The 17,726-nt window shown below is 48.1% G+C and overlaps 1 protein-coding gene across 1 annotated transcript in view; it reads left to right on the top strand.

The window, feature by feature from the left end:
• Positions 1-1,921: 1,921 nt before the first annotated feature.
• PTGR2 (prostaglandin reductase 2) overlaps positions 1,922-17,726 on the top strand; it is a 44,476-nt gene continuing 28,671 nt past the window's right edge. The window contains 1 exon segment of the mRNA XM_044272007.1: positions 1,922-1,987. Coding sequence (XP_044127942.1) covers positions 1,941-1,987 — 47 coding nt within the window. The 5' untranslated portion in view covers positions 1,922-1,940.

Genomic DNA, 17,726 nt, shown 5'->3' with positions numbered 1-17,726 from the left:
GGGGTGATCAGGGAGTCTGTATGGGGTGATCAGGGGTGATTAGTGGTTCATAAAGGGTTAATAAGTGACGGGGGGGGGGGGGGTGTAGTGTAGTGTAGTGGTGTTTGGTGCTACTTTACTGAGCTGCCTGTGTCCTCTGGTGGTTGATCCAAACAAAAGGGACCACCAGAGGACCAGGTAGCAGGTATATTAGACGCTGTTATCAAAACAGCGTCTAATATACCTGTTAGGGGTTAAAAAAATCACATCTCCAGCCTGCCAGTGAACGATCGCCGCTGGCAGGCTGGAGATCCACTCGCTTACCTTCCGATCCTGTGAGCGCGCGCGCCTGTGTGCGCGCGTTCACAGGAAATCTCGGCTATCGCGGGAGGACGCGTATATGCGTCCACCCAGAAGAGCAGGGCCGCCGCCAGGACGCAATCCTGCGTACGGCGGTCCTGTAGCGGTTAAGGAACAGGGCCGTACATGTATGGCTCCTGCAACCGCACGATCAGTGGCACAGATCGGGCAGAAGATACCGTTGTCGGCGTATTAACCTCTTGTATGCCGCAGTCAAAGCTGACTGCGGCATGCAGAGGGTTTGCGTAGGCCACGTGTGCCCTCCGCCTCTCCATCTGCAGTGGCGGGGACCCGATGGCAGAGAAGACAAGCCCGATACCTTCCATAGGCATCGGGGCTTGCCTTCTACGGAAGCCTGTGAGATCCAGCTCCTTAGGCTGAGTCTCACAGGCAGGCTGTCAGCATGCAAGCAATGCATTACAATACATCGATATGCCCCCATTGTCCATGATGAGACAACCCCTTTAAAATTATCCCAGTGAAATCTGCCTTCCAAAAACCATATGGCTTTCCTTTCCTTCTGCACCCTTATGTCGCTTATGCCGAACAGCCGGCTGTCAGTCACAGGAGAAGGGGCAGGGAAGGGGGCGAGGTTACCTTGACTTGAAGCAAAGAGGCCGCTGCCCCCTTGACTTCAAGCCTGACTGGAAAATAGCGCGGACGGAGGATAAAAGAACGTTTTTCATACTTCTGCCTCATCAGAATGCAGCAAGAAAATCATCATTAGAAACTCACTGCCGCCTGCTTGAAGGTACTGCTGGCGGTTTGGGATGGGTTTTGCCACTGACAGGTTCCCTTTAAGGACCAGGCCATTTTTTACAAATCTGAAATGTGTCACTTTATGTGGTGATAACTTTAAAACACTTTTACTTATCCAGGCCATTCTGAGATTTCTCGTCACATATTGTACTTCATGACAGTGCTAAATCTGAGGCAAAATATTTCATTTTTATTTATACCATTTTTTTCAATTTCCCTTTAAGGTGAAAAATAGCAGGGTCCTGATGGGGTTAAACTACCTATCCGCTGCCCAATGTTATGGTCTAGTTACAAGAACACACTAAGAGTCTGTGGATGCGTTGCGGGCTATTTACTACTTTGAAGAATATCGGGGAGACTTGAAATGTACAAATTTGTTTTAATTGAATCTCACCCATAAGTACAAGTCACACCTCTACAAAGAGCCTTCATTCATTTGTGCCATTGCCAAACTGATTATTATTTTTTATTACAGACATATTGGAAAACCATTATTACTATTTACTGCTTCTAGTCGTGCTCACCTTCTCCCAGCCATACAATGCAATGGATGAGATTCCAACTTTCTGCAGTCGCCACTAGAGGGCGCTCGCTGCTACGTGCACATTTATATATATATATATATATATATATACAGCTGCCATTGAAACCAGTGAGAGCAGTGGTTATGCTTATGTAGCTAGCGCCTCCTCGTGGCAGCTTGTAGCAACCTTTGCGGAAGATGTGCCCGCTCCATCACGCGCGTAGATGTACGTGTAATGTGTACATTTAGTGCAGGGACTACAACACCCTCACCGCCGTGTATACGCCTCCAGGGAGGGCCGCTTTAAGAAGAGTCACGCATGCGCAGTTCAGTTCTCAAGCAGGAAGCTCGGGCGCGGGGTCCCAGGTGAGCGGTCACGTGATCCGTCCTGTACTTTCTCGCCGCCGCAGTCAGCCGCACACACATACCTCGTCATTAGTACGTGTTCACACGCCGCGGTTCTGCTCCACTCCACACTGGAGGTCAAAGGCGGTGTATTAAACAGATATCATGCTGACCTATGTCCACCTGACGGTACATGGCTTGTGTTTGGATTTAGTGTTTCTGCTCATGTTTAGTGGGAATTTCGGGCGCAGATATCACACGTAATCCCCGTCAAGCATGGACCGGCAGCTTCTTTTTTCCGCGGTGCGGTTTTTACAAGCGGATGGTTTAACGTGTGGATTCCACATTGAAATCAATGGGGAAGTTCTGCACGTGTTTTCGGCGCAGATTTTGGCGCAGAATCCGCTCTAAAAATCTGTAGTGAGAACATCCCGTCACCGGGGGTCATGTACTATTATTTTTACACCAATTTTGGCTTAAAAGTAGTTTCAAGACCAGAGAGTAAGGGTGTTTGGAACCGCGCTGCTCGGGGCTATGTGGTCCGTTTCGCCAGTGGATATGGCAGGGCACCTGCGTCTCTCCTCTTCACCTAAAGGGGATCCAATCCTTCACAGACCGCCTCCTCTACAAGGTCAAGAAGATTTCGCAAAATAGTGAAGTACCCTCCGTTATGTTGGTTTTAAAAGGTTTTATTATACTCACAAGAGTTCACAGAAAACAGGCATAAAACACAAAAGAACCGTCACGTTCCTGCCCAACCCGGGTTTCGCTCACTAGCTTCCTCAGGGGCGACAACTGCGCATGTCTGCAGTCAGGCCCTTTAAATAGTCTGGCCTCTTATCTCACAGGTGCCGGAATCGGCCCAAATTACAATTTCATGATCACTTTTGCAAGTCAAGCAAACTCAATAAATAATAAAACATCCTATATATACAAATTATACCATTTCATTTTAAAATACACTCTTTTCTTTACAGTTGTTATACAAAGGATCATTTGTCTTATTGCATACCCGCATTTTGCATATACCTAAAAAAGCTCTTTTTCGTTCCAGTTTACTTAGTCAAAAATACTTGTCTTCTAGGGTCACTCAATATAAATTTACTATTGCATGCACATTTATCATTGCGTTTCCCGTTGCATCATTATACTTGCCGTTACATGTAACGGCAAGTATAATGATGCAACGGGAAACGCAATGATAAATGTGCATGCAATAGTAAATTTATATTGAGTGACCCTAGAAGACAAGTATTTTTGACTAAGTAAACTGGAACGAAAAAGAGCTTTTTTAGGTATATGCAAAATGCGGGTATGCAATAAGACAAATGATCCTTTGTATAACAACTGTAAAGAAAAGAGTGTATTTTAAAATGAAATGGTATAATTTGTATATATAGGATGTTTTATTATTTATTGAGTTTGCTTGACTTGCAAAAATGATCATGAAATTGTAATTTGGGCCGATTCCGGCACCTGTGAGATAAGAGGCCAGACTATTTAAAGGGCCTGACTGCAGACATGCGCAGTTGTCGCCCCTGAGGAAGCTAGTGAGCGAAACCCGGGTTGGGCAGGAACGTGACGGTTCTTTTGTGTTTTATGCCTGTTTTCTGTGAACTCTTGTGAGTATAATAAAACCTTTTAAAACCAACATAACGGAGGGTACTTCACTATTTTGCGAAATCTTCTTGACCTTGTAGAGGAGGCGGTCTGTGAAGGATTGGATCCCCTTTAGGTGAAGAGGAGAGACGCAGGTGCCCTGCCATATCCACTGGCGAAACGGACCACATAGCCCCGAGCAGCGCGGTTCCAAACACCCTTACTCTTTGATTATTTAGTGTGAACTACCTACCACACCATATCGGGACCAGCAGCGCAAGTATTTGTCCTAGTTGGGACTCAGGATTGACTTTTTTCTTTATATATATCTTGTATATATTGTTTTATATTTGCTAGTTTCAAGACCAGTTTAGCATTTTGTTTTAAACATCTGTGCGACATTTTTACATCTCGTTTGACACTTGGGGGCGAGCCGATGGCGCTGGCAAATGAACTAACATTTACATCTGAAAACGGGCGTAAGTGTTGGCGAAAAACTCGGCTGGTTTTTACGCCAGGCACATGGACTAATAAATTAGCCGAATCCTCTGGCGGCCCAGCGGAAACACAAAGCCCTATGTAAAACACAGATTTTTGTAGTTTTTTCTTAGCACGGTAGTGGCCCCCGCCGCGCCGTGCAGGATCCTGCTGCCTCCACCATTCACTTGGACAGCGCAGCGCTGTAGTCACTGCACAGGGGAAGGGAAAGTCTTGGGCTCTTAAAGGGACGGCAATCCATTTAAGACAGGGATGCCCAACCTGCGGCCCTCTAGCTGTTGTAAAACTACAACTCTCAGCATGCCTGGACAACCTTACCGCTATTAGGGCATTCTGGGAGTTGTAGTTTTGCAATAGCTGGAGGGCCGCAGGTTGAGCACCCCCTTTAAACTAAAGTAATAAAATTAATAGATCCGTCAACAGCACCTTGTCGATAGTTTAAACATCGCAGAGACGAGATGTTACATCTGGGTATTTGCACAAATGTTCATCAATTTCCTGTTTCGGAGGATTTTATGACTCTGTCTGGTTCCAATAACGCACAGGCACGCTCCCTCTCCCCAAATATAGTCACTGCGACTCGCCGAGTCCTTTTTATCCGTCTCCGGAGAGACACTGCTGTTTTTTATGTCCCTGCGTATCATGTGCGTTCGTGCATGTAGCCCCGGTTCTAGTATTAAAGGGGTTTTCCAGTTTCTCAATGTTGATGACCTATCCCAAGGATCAGCAATGTTCAGGACTGCAGCTGGGGGTGAAACTACAACTCCCAGCATGCACAGTTGCTCGGCTGTTCTCAGAACTCCCATAGAAGTGAATGGAGCATGCTGGGAGTTGTAGTTTTACAACAACTGCAGTGCCTGAGGTCACTGACCCCCCTGACCTATCCGAAGTATGTGAATGGGAGCTGCGCTGCTGTATGTGGCTCCTAGGCGGTGTATACAGCTTTCTGGTCTGTGTCCTTTCCGGCGCCGCCCCCGCTGATCCGATATTGATGACCTATCTGCCTAGCAAACACACAGCGTGACGTTTTTCCTGTAAGCCTCTCTATAAAACTTCAAAATGCCAGAAAAAGGACACATGTTCAAAATGAAAGACATGATTTTTTTTTTTTTTTTTACACGTATTTTAAAATGCTGACAAATAGTGTGTGTCCACCGTGTGTCTACGTGGTCATATGGATGTCCCTGCCCCTCTGAGACTCCTGTATAACCGCCACACCGATGCATTATGTCACATGTCAACGCCCCCATTGCTCCTAGAAGCTCATTTGCATATATTAAAGTATAATTTTTCTCAGCAATGCGGTCACAGATGCCTTCAGCTGCCAAGTGCACATGTAACAGGTCAGCCAGTGTCATAGGTACAGTACTGCTGACAGATGCCCTCTGGTACAGTACTGCTGACAGATGCCCTCTGGTACAGTACTGCTGACAGATGCCCTCTGGTACAGGTACAGTACTGCTGACAGATGCCCTCTGGTACAGGTACAGTACTGCTGACAGATGCCCTCTGGTACAGGTACAGTACTGCTGACAGATGCCCTCTGGTACAGGTACAGTACTGCTGACAGATGCCCTCTGGTACAGTACTGCTGACAGATGTCCTCTGGTACAGGTACAGTACTGCTGACAGATGCCCTCTGGTACAGGTACAGTACTGCTGACAAATGCCCTCTGGTACAGGTACAGTACTGCTGACAGATGCCCTCTGGTACAGGTACAGTACTGCTGACAGATGCCCTTTGGTACAGGTACAGTACTGCTGACAGATGCCCTTTGGTACAGGTACAGTACTGCTGACAGATGCCCTCTGGTACAGGTACAGTACTGCTGACAGATGCCCTCTGGTACAGGTACAGTACTGCTGACAGATGCCCTCTGGTACAGGTACAGTACTGCTGACAGATGCCCTCTGGTACAACAGTACTGCTTTGTATAAAGACCTCTGTGTTAAAGGTAACCAAGCACCAAGGTTTGATGGTATGAAATCATGGGAGTGAGAAGAAATTCTCATCCTCTCAGGTTTCTCCTCGGACAATGCAGCCACTTTGTTTGGAACTGTAACCACCAACATCCTTATGTTTTAGCAACTCGGACACTTCTTACTCGGCGGTTTATAAGAAGTAGAAGCTCAGTGTTATAATGTTGCGGATCCAAGTCAAAGCAAAAGCTGGAGTGAAGCAGAGATGCCAGGCTGTGTCTAAGACGCCACATATGACAGCCCTGTACATGGTAATAGTCCTATGTTATCATGTATGTGGCTGTCATACATGACATGGTTTTCCGGGAGTTCCATTTTTAATGCAGCTTTGGGTGGTCATCTCAAAACGGAACTGTATAGCATTTTTTGTTTTAAAGGGGTTTTCCAGTTGTTTAATATAGGTAACCTATCCTCAGCATAGCTCAATAAAGGGGTTGTCCCATAAAAAATACTCAGCAGTTTCCAAACCAGCACCTGGATCTGAACAGTTTTGTAATTGCATGCTATTAAATATCACGCCCCCTGAGCTGTGATCGGGAGAGCTGAGGCACGCCCCCTGAGCTGTGATCGGGAGAGCTGAGGCACGCCCCCTGAGCTGTGATCGGGAGAGCTGAGGCACGCCCCCTGAGCTGTGATTGGGAGAGCTGAGGCACGCCCCCTGAGCTGTGATCGGGAGAGCTGAGGCACGCCCCCTGAGCTGTGATCGGGAGAGCTGAGGCACGCCCCCTGAGCTGTGATTGGGAGAGCTGAGGCACGCCCCCTGAGCTGTGATTGGGAGAGCTGAGGCACGCCCCCTGAGCTGTGATTGGGAGAGCTGAGGCACGCCCCCTGAGCTGTGATTGGGAGAGCTGAGGCACGCCCCCTGAGCTGTGATCGGGAGAGCTGAGGCACGCCCCCTGAGCTGTGATCGGGAGAGCTGAGGCATGCCCCCTGAGCTGCAGCAGAAAAGACACTCCCCTTGAGCTGTCAGCTTGATATAAATCTAGCAGAGCAATGAATGGGGAGATCTCTGGATCCATGTGAGGTCCAGGGCTGGTTCTAGCTTTGTTAGAATAAGATTGTCATGTACTGTATGATGTCTGATTTTCAGTTTTTACGCTAAGCATGAGATTACGCATTTTTTTAATCTAATCTTCTTTGGCCTTTAGAGATGGGTCCCGAGTGAGGAAAACGTTCTATGATGTTATACACCCTTACAGGTTCTATGGGCAGAGGTTGTCTTGATGAGACAACTTCTTTCATGTAAGGAGGTCATATTCTAACAGGTTGTAATAGTTAAAGGGGTTTTCCCATGACTAATGTAAAAAATGAAAATCGGACATCATACAGTACATGGCAGTCTCTTTCTAACAAAGCTAGAACCAGCCCTGTACCTCACATGGATCCAGAGATCTCCCCTTTCACTGCTCCTTCTAGATTTTCTTCAGACTGGCAACTCGGGGCGTGTCCTTTCTCAGTCGATGTGCCCTTTCTGCCGTAGTTCTTTCCCTGTAACTGACGCAGCTTCTAATAGAACATATGGCTGGTGACGGTCGACTATTTAAACTGAGCGCGTGCGACCACCTTGTTGAGGTGGGCATGAAATAAGGAAAAGAACAAACAGCAGGTGGCGCTATACAGATACATTTTATTGAATAACTCAGTGGCTATGCTAAATTATTAATTACATGCAATTACAAAAGTATTCAGATCCAGGTGCTGGGTTAAAAAACATGTAGAGTATTTTTCGTAGCACAACCCCTTAACCACCTCCGGACCGCCTAACGCACATGTGCGTTCCGGAGGTGGCAGCGCTGCGCACAGTCACGCATATACGCGTCATCTCGCGAGACGCGAGATGACGCGAGTATGAGCCCGCGCGTGCGCAGTTCGCGCCGGCATTTAATCGAGAAGTATTTCGTCAGCAACCTGCCAGCCAATGATCGTGGCTGGCAGGTTGCTGATTTTAAAAAAAGCCAATCAAAGTGCCAGATAGCAGATCATATTTGTAAATATGATCTGTTATATGGCTGCCTGCTCCTCTGCTGGTTCTTTTCGTCGGTTGGATCCAGCAGAGGAGCAGGCTTCACAGTGAGTACACCAAACACTACACTATAGCCCCAGATCACCCCCCTGAACCCCAATTAACCCTTTGATCACCCCTGTCAATCACAAGTGAAAAGAAAAAAGTGATCAGTGCAAACTGTCACTTTTTTTTTTCACTGTTATTGACCGTTAGGTTTTAGGTATAGTTTAGGTCCCTTGGTTAGGTAGTTAGCGATCAGTTAGCGCCCAGCCCACCGCACCGCAGTCCGTTATTCGCTGATTAGCGTATCGCTAATCAGCATTTGTACTTTTATAGTATCTGGAAGTGATCAAAACTGATCACGGTCAGATCTATAATTGTATTAGTGTCACTTTAGTTCTCCCTCCACCCAAAACGCAGTGTTTGCCCGATCAGGCCTGATCGGTCGCCCACACGTGCGTTCGCCCACACCCGCCCCACCGCAGTGACAAAAAAAATATTTTTTTTTGATCACTGCACATTCACTTTACACGCACTGCGGCGATAAAAAAATCAGTTTTGATATTTTTTATCAACCGCAGCGGCCTCCGGTACTTCGCTAGCCTCCCCTTTGTAAGACAGGCTTGCTTTTTTTTTTCTTGGGTAGTCTCAGGGAATACCCCTAAATTTAGTTGCCCACATGTCTAACAGGGGGTATTCCTCTGAAGAGGCCTACAGGCTTCTGACCCAGTCGGATGAGGAGTGGGAACCCTCATCTGATGAATCCAGCGGGTCAGAATACGAACCTGTAGAAAGCAGTGGCAGTCTGACCCAAAGTTCGGACGAGGAGGCTGAGGTCCCTGATACCACCAGGCGTACCCGGCCCCGTGTCGCTAGACCACAGGTTGCGCAGGATCCGCTTCAAGAGCAGCAGAGTGGGGCTGGTGCTGTCGGATTACGTGGTGAGGCATACACCAGCAGCCCAGCCCTCCCTGGACCTAGTACCAGCACTGCCGTACAACCTGGTGAAGTAGCGAGCACCAGAAGGGCAGTTGAAGCTGGTACGGTGGCACGTGCAGTAGTGACCCCGTCGCAGCCACCGCAAAGACGTGCCCGTAGAGCCCCTAGAATCCCAGAGGTGCTGGCAAACCCTGATTGGCAGTCCCCAACTTCAGCCGCACCTGTAGTTTTCCCTTTCACTGCCCAGTCTGGAGTTCGGGTTGAGACGGCTCAGATCGGTTCGGCCCTGGGATTTTTTGAGCTGTTCTTGACTGCGGAGCTTTTAGGCTAGGTCTACACGACGACAGTTGTCGCGCGACATTTTGTTGCACCAATGTCGCGCGACAATTTTTATAATGGCAGTCTATGGTGTCGCACTGCAACATGCGACATGCTGCGACTGCGACGCGACAGTCGCAGAAAATCCATTCAAGATGGATTTTTCTGCGACTGTCGCGTCGCAGTCGCAACATGTCGCATGTTGCAGTGCGACACCATAGACTGCCATTATAAAAATTGTCGCGCGACATTGGTGCAACAAAATGTCGCGCGACAACTGTTGCGCCCTATCTGTCGCGCGACAAATGTCGTCGTGTAGACCTAGCCTTAGACATAGTTGTGGCCGAAACAAACAGGTATGCCACACAATTTATCACCGCTAACCCGGGAAGCTTTTATGCCCAGCCTTTCCGGTGGAAACCAGTCCAAGTTTCCGAACTTAAAACTTTTCTGGGCCTCCTCCTCAACATGGGCCTGACAAAAAAGCATGAATTGCGGTCATATTGGTCCACGAACCCGATTCATCACATGCCCATGTTCTCTGCTGCTATGTCCAGGGCACGTTTTGAGGCCATCCTGCGGTTCCTGCACTTTAGTGACAACACCGCCTCCCGTCCCAGGGGCCACCCTGCTTTTGACCGGCTCCACAAAATTCGGCCCCTCATAGACCATTTCAACCAGAAATTTGCAGATATTTATACCCCAGAGCAAAACATCTGCGTAGACGAGTCCCTTATACATTTTACCGGGCGCCTTGGCTTCAAACAATACATCCCAAGCAAGCGCGCCCGGTATGGGGTCAAATTGTATAAGCTCTGTGAAAGGGCCACAGGCTATACCCACAAATTTCGGGTCTATGAGGGAAAAGATCAGACCCTGGAGCCGGTCGGTTGCCCTGACTACCTGGGGAGTAGTGGGAAGACAGTTTGGGACTTGGTGTCACCCTTATTCGGCAAGGGGTACCATCTTTATGTGGACAATTTTTACACAAGTGTGGCCCTCTTTAGGCATTTGTTTCTAGAACGGATTGGCGCCTGTGGTACCGCGCGAACTAGTCGCGCGGGCTTCCCCCAACGGCTCGTTACCACCCGTCTTACAAGGGGGCAGAGGGCCGCACTGTGTAACGAAGAACTGCTCGCGGTGAAATGGAGAGACAAGCGTGACGTTTACATGCTCTCCTCCATTCACGCAGACACGACAATACTAATTGAGCGAGCAACCCGTGTCATTGAAAAGCCCCTCTCAGTCCACGACTATAACCTCCACATGGGAGGGGTCGACTTCAATGACCAGATGTTGTCTCCGTATTTAGTTTCCCGACGCACCAGACGCTGGTATAAGAAGGTGTCTGTATATTTAATTCAATTGGCTCTGTACAATAGTTTTGTTTTCTACAGTAAGGCTGGGAGAACTGGATCCTTCCTCAAATTTCAGGAAGAGATCATCGAGAACCTCCTGTACCCAGGAGGTTCCGTGGCCCCATCCACCAGTGTAGTTAGCCGTCTACACGAGCGACATTTCCCCAATGTCGTTCCTGGTACCTCAACCCAACCGTCACCCCGAAAAAGATGTCGTGTCTGTAGCAGGGGTGGAATAAGGCGTGACACCCGCTATTTCTGTCCTGACTGTCCGGACCACCCTGCCCTATGCTTTGGAGAGTGTTTCCGGAAGTACCACTCACAGGTACACTATTAGCATAGGGATCATCTCACCAGGACAGGCACACAGGGCTATTAGGGCCCATTCACTCACTGCTGCTGCAAACGTCTCCTTTCACATGGGACAAAGTGCATAACGCACTTCGCCACATCTTTGGGCGATTTGCGCTTTGCACATTGACCCATGGGGAAGGAGAGGTTTGTTCTATAAAGGTAAAAAAAAAAAAAAAAAAAAAAAAAAAAACACACCAGTAAGCAAACACGTTAATGTTCAGTTAAAAAAGTTAAAGTTACATGTTCTGTTGCAAAGTTAATAAAAATTATTGCGTTGCGGCCTGGTTTTTTCTTTTTTTTTTCTTTTTCTTTTTTTACCTTCCAGGTGGACCAACCGATTGACTAGCTGCAGCACCGATGTGCATTCTGACAGAAGCATTGCGCTGCTGTCAGATTACACGCAAGTCGGTGTATGCGGCGCTGCAAGACGGGATTTTCTCCTCTGCAGTGACAGATACGTTTGCCAAGGCATACGAGCTGAGGAGGAGGCGGCGTTCCTATGCTTTGGCAAGCACTTTGTATATATATATATATATAAAAAAAAAAAAATTAATCCCGGCAATGATTTATTCATCCACATCGATTGATGTGAATGGAGAAATCTGGTTTGCCAGGGCATACGAGCTAAGTGGGTATGGATGTAGGGCGGAGCTCCTATGTCCTGGCAGACGCCTTTCCCCTCCATTTTTTTTTTTTGGCAGAGATTTTTTCATCCACATTGATCGATGCGAATGAAGAAATCTGTGCTGTTCATTTTTTTCTTTCAGCCCAGAGGCTGAACGGAAAAAAAAATCTCATTACCTGTATGCTCAATATAAGGAGAACAGCAGAAACTCCTAATGCTGGCCATACATGTAATGATTGCGGAGACCCTCAAATGCCAGGGCAGTACAAACACCCCACAACTGACCCCATTTTGGAAAGAAGACACCCCAAGGTATTTGCTGAGGGGCATATTGAGTCCATGAAAGATTTAAATTTTTGTCCTAAGTTAGCGGAAAGTGAGACTTTGTGAGGGAAAAAAAAAAAAATAATCAATTTCCGCTAACTTATGCAAAAAAAAAAAAAATTCTAGGAACTTGCCAGGCCCCTCATTGGATACCTTGGGGTGTCTTCTTTCCAAAGTGGGGTCACATGTGGGGTATTTATACTGCCCTGGCTTTTTAGGGGCCCTAAAGCGTGAGAAGAAGTCTGGGATCCAAATGTCTAAAAATGCCCTCCTAAAAGGAATTTGGGCCCCTTTGCGCATCTAGGCTGCAAAAAAGTGTCACACATCTGGTATCGCCGTACTCAGGAGAAGTTGGGGAATGTGTTTTGGGGTGTCATTTTACATATACCCATGCTGGGTGAGAAAAATATCTTGGTCAAATGCCAACTTTGTATAAAAAAAATGGGAAAAGTTGTCTTTTGCCAAGATATTTCTCTCACCCAGCATGGGTATATGTAAAATGACACCCCAAAACACATTCCCCAACTTCTCCTGAGTACGGCGATACCAGATGTGTGACACTTTTTTGATGCCAAGGTGGGCAAAGGGGCACATATTCCAAAGTGCACCTTTCGGATTTCACCGGTCATTTTTTACAGATTTTGATTGCAAAGTACTTCTCACACATTTGGGCCCCTAAATTGCCAGGGCAGTATAACTACGCCACAAGTGACCCCATTTTGGAAAGAAGACACCCCAAGGTATTCCGTGAGGGGCATGGCGAGTTCCTAGAATTTTTTATTTTTTGTCGCAAGTTAGTGGAATATGAGACTTTGTAAGGAAAAAAGAGAAAAAAAAAAAAACATCATTTTCCGCTAACTTGTGACAAAAAATAAAAAATTCTAGGAACTCGCCATGCCCCTCACAGAATACCTTGGGGTGTCTTCTTTCCAAAATGGGGTCACTTGTGGCGTAGTTATACTGCCCTGGCAATTTAGGGGCCCAAATGTGTGAGAAGTACCTTGCAATCAAAATGTGTAAAAAATGGCCTGCAAAATCTGAAAGGTGCACTTTGGAATATGTGCCCCTTTGCCCACCTTGGCAGCAAAAAAGTGTGACACATCTGGTATCGCCGTACTCAGGAGAAGTTGGGGAATGTGTTTTGGGGTGTCATTTTACATATACCCATGCTGGATGAGAGAAATATCTTGGCAAAAGACAACTTTTCCCATTTTTTTATACAAAGTTGGCATTTGACCAAGATATTTTTCCAGGACGTCCTCCATGACAGCACCCATGGAGGATGTCCTTACTGGTTTCTGTTGGGACAGGAAGAGAGACAGTTTAAAGGGCCCCTCCCCACCCCCTTGCCCCAGTGTTCTTCCTGTCCCAACAGGGATAGGAGGAGTTAGACAGCTCTCTCCTAGAAAGTTAGGTAGGGAACGGGGGCGAGTCTGGTCGGGGGGTTCCTACCTCTCCTCTTCAGACTCGGCAGGCCCCCGAACCAGCACCACTCTGGGAAGCGGTCCCCTGGTTAAATCCCCGATTCGCTCTCTGGCCGGCCGGAATCGGGGACGCTGTTGCCGCTTCTCCCCATCGGAGCTCTGGGCTCGGCTTCGGCTCCTGCCTCCTCTGACGTCAGTTCCTGGCCGCACTCACGTGACCGGAAGCCGGAAGTAATGGCTGATCTGTGGAGCGACGCGGCGAGCAGCATGCTGGAGACACGCCGATCCGGTGGTCTCGCATGTCCTGGGGGTTGACTCTTCCCTGGAATGAGTCCCCCTGGGAAAGAAGTGGAGGCGGAGTCAGGCGGCGACGGGCGGACCGGTAAGTCACTGAATCCTATTTAAGACGCCAGATGGCAGCCTGCTAGGTTGCATCATGGAGGTCCAGGCGTCCAGCAAACTTGAAACTTGCTCAGACTCCCCCGTCCAGGCCCCTGTAAGTAATACCTTATACAGGGATAGGTCTTGGCTCAGCAGTTCCCTAATGGCCTTATCCCCCCCTTTCTCTTAGACCTCTAAGGAACCAGGGCACAGGCCTCATGGGGATCCCAAAAAGAAGGGCAGGAAATGCCCGACCTGCCAAACAAAGCTGCTAGAGTCCTATAAGAAGCAGCTATGCCCAGAATGTATCTCCAAAATTATGAGGGACGAACGCACATCCCTGCTTTCAGATCTAAGGGATATTGTAAGAGAGGAGGTGCAGGCGGCAACCTCTAGCCAAACACCCCCTCCTCCTTCCCCCCCCTCCTCCAAAAAAGCCAGGATCCAGTCAGGCTCTGACTCAGAGGAAGTAGGGTTATGTGTCTCAGACAATGACGACATGGAGTCCCTCCATCAGAATGAGCAGAGGAGATACTTCTTTTCGTCCGAGGACTTAGATTCCCTGCTCACCGCCATTAGACAGACCATGGCTATTGAGGAGGAGGATCAGACTCGTTCGGTTGAGGACGAAATGTTTGGGGGCCTTAAAGTCAGGAGAAAGAAAGTCTTCCCAATAAATGAAAATCTTAAAGATCTCATCACAGAGGAATGGGCTGACGGCGAAAGGAAGCTCTTTATTCCCAGGGATTTTAAAAATCGTCTACGGTTTGACCCAAAGGACACTAACCTCTGGGACGAGGTTCCCAAAGTTGATATCCAGGTGGCCAAGGTCGTGAAAAAAACCTCAATACCCTTTGAGGATTCGTCACAGCTAAGGGACCCCATGGATAGGAAGCTAGACGGCCTGTTGAAAAAATCCTGGGAGTCAGGGGCAACCGCAATTAATACCAACATTGCAGCTACTTCGGTTTCCAGAGCCTTAATCTTGTGGATTAATCAACTGGAGAGTCACCTTAGGGCAAGAACATCCAGGGAAGAAATCCTAGAGTCTCTTCCGCTTCTAAAGATGGCCTCTAGTTTCCTGGCGGACGCCTCAGCGGAGACCATTAGATTCGCAGCCAAGTCCCAGTCTCAGACTAACGCTGCTAGACGGGCCCTCTGGCTCAAGTCCTGGTCTGGAGACGTAGCGTCAAAGAACAGACTCTGCTCCATTCCGTTCTCTGGCTCGTTTATGTTCGGCCCAGTTCTGGACTCTATTCTCCAGAATGCGGCAGATAACAAGAAGGGGTTCCCTGAGGAGAAGCCAAAAAAAAAACAGCCCTTTCGGAGGCCCTCAGGCCAAAATCAGGCCAGGACCTATAGAGGGAAAGGAAAATCGGGCCGCTGGAGCTACCCCAAGGGTAGAGGCAGGGGTTTCCTCTTCAACCCCAACACCAATACAGGAAAACCATGACGCCAGACCAGTGGGAGGGAGACTTCGTCACTTTTGGGAAAGATGGAAGAGAGTTACCTGCAATCAATGGATCCTGGACTCCATCAGGGACGGCTTCAGGATAGATTTCAGAACTCCTCCTCCCCAAGTGTTCCAGGTGACCTATTTCGAATCTCCTCTCCTCCAACAGCAACTAAGGTCACATATTCAAAACCTCCTGGCTCTGGGAGCTATCACCCAGGTTCCTCCTCCCCAGCAGTTCACAGGCCATTACTCAAGACTTTTCTTTGTAAAGAAGCCAGACGGGTCAATGAGGACAATCATCAACTTAAAGTTTCTGAACGGGTGGGTGACGTACTACAGGTTCAAGATGGAGTCAATAAAATCCTCCACTCCTCTGATCCCTCCAGGTGCTCACCTTTGCACATTGGACCTCAAGGATGCGTATTACCACATCCCCATACATCCCCAACACCATCAGTACTTAAGGTTTGCGGTCAGGTACGGAAAGGAGACCTCTCACTACCAGTTCCAGTGCCTGCCGTTCGGTATCTCTTCTGCCCCCCGCCTATTCACAAAGGTAGTATCCGAAATGATGGCCTTCCTTCGCCAGAATACAATTACAATCGTGCCCTACCTGGACGACTTCTTGCTGATAGCAGACTCGGTTCAAAAATTGATGGGGGACATCCACCAAACCTTAGCCCTATTCAAGGACTTGGGGTGGATCGTGAACTACCCGAAATCCGACTTGATACCGGACACAAGAAAGGAATTCCTAGGCACTCTCCTGGATACAAGAATACAACACTCATTTCTTCCAGAGAGAAAACAGACCAATCTGAGACAAAAGATAGAGTTGTTCAAAAAGAGGAAAACCCACTCGATCAGGGAAGCCATGCAGATCCTGGGTCTGATGACCTCCTGCATCTCAATAGTACCCTGGGCCCAATTCCACTCCAGGACCCTCCAGAATGCAGTTTTGACAGCTTGGAACAGAGACCACCGTTCTCTAAACTCCAGGATGAAAATATCGGGAAAAGTGATAAAATCCCTGTCCTGGTGGACAGAACCAGGGAATCTGGAGAAAGGAGTCCCGTGGAATTTGACTCCAGCCATAACCGTCACCACGGACGCGAGTCTGAATGGCTGGGGGGGGCACGTGGACCAGCATCTCTTCCAGGGTTCCTGGGTCCTTCAAGACAGGATAAGATCCTCAAACTACCGGGAACTGAAGGCAGTGCTGAAGACTCTGACAGCAGCCAAACATCTCCTCAAGGATCAACATGTCAGGATCCTATCCGACAACATTACTACGGTATGTTATCTAAAAAGACAGGGCGGTACCAGATGCCCGCTCCTTCAGGATCTAGCAGATCAAATCTTCATATGGGCAGAAAGGGAGGTTCGGTCCATTTCAGCAACCCATCTAAAGGGGTCTCAGAACTCGAGAGCCGACTTCCTAAGCCGTCACAGGATAGACGCGGGAGAATGGAATCTGAACAAACAGGTCTTCAGACAGGTCTGCCAGCTATGGGGTTATCCAGAAATAGACCTCTTCGCATCCAGGGGGAATTCTCAACTGGACTGTTTTTACTCACTAAACCCCAGCGAAAACCCAGTGGCAGTAGACGCCTTAGCCCAGAATTGGGACATGAAACTGGCCTACGCTTTTCCTCCTTTTCCCCTAATCCCGGCAGTCCTAAAGAAGATGAGGACCAGTACCACCACTCTGATCCTGGTCGCACCAGACTGGTCCAAGAGAGCTTGGTATCCCATCTTGAGGGAAATGTCGATCAAAGACCCGTACCCCCTTCCAGACAGGAAAGATCTGTTAACGCAGGGACCTCTGGAGCATCCCAATCTCAACAAGCTGAGACTAACTGCTTGGATCCTGAGAGGCAAACCCTGAGGAAGAAGGGTCTCTCCAATCAGGTAATATCAACACTGCAGCAATGCCGTAAACCGGTGACTTCAGCCATATATCTCAAAATATGGAAGAAGTTCTCATCTTGGCTAGTTCAGAATCATCCAGGGTCCAGTAATCCATCCATAGGCATTATACTAGATTTTCTCCAGAAAGGGTTCGATATAGGTCTAAGACCAGGTACCCTCAAGGTACAGATCTCAGCCTTAAGTTGCTGCTTAGATATACCATTGGCAGAACATAGGTGGGTCAAGAGATTTGTCAGAGCAGTCTCCAGAATACGGCCCACCCTGAGACAAACAGTCCCTGAGTGGGATCTAAATATAGTTCTAAATGGCCTATGTGATGCTCCCTTCGAACCTATCGAGGACATTCCCATCAAACTTCTATCCCTCAAGGCGGTGTTTTTAATAGCCATCACTACTGCTCGTAGGATAGGCGAAATTCAGGCCCTGTCAGTTAGGGACCCCTTTTTGAAAGTCCTAGACGATAGGATAGTTCTTAGGCTGGATCATTCCTTTCTTCCCAAAGTTGTCTCAACGTTTCACAGAGAACAGGAGATAATTCTCCCTTCGTTTTGTACCTCCCCCAAAAAC

The sequence above is a fragment of the Bufo gargarizans genome, chromosome 11 (assembly GCF_014858855.1).
Source record: "Bufo gargarizans isolate SCDJY-AF-19 chromosome 11, ASM1485885v1, whole genome shotgun sequence".
In the NCBI taxonomy this organism is placed as follows: domain Eukaryota; kingdom Metazoa; phylum Chordata; class Amphibia; order Anura; family Bufonidae; genus Bufo; species Bufo gargarizans.
Note: the sequence above shows the minus strand (reverse complement) of the source record. Positions and strands in the feature narration are given on the sequence as shown.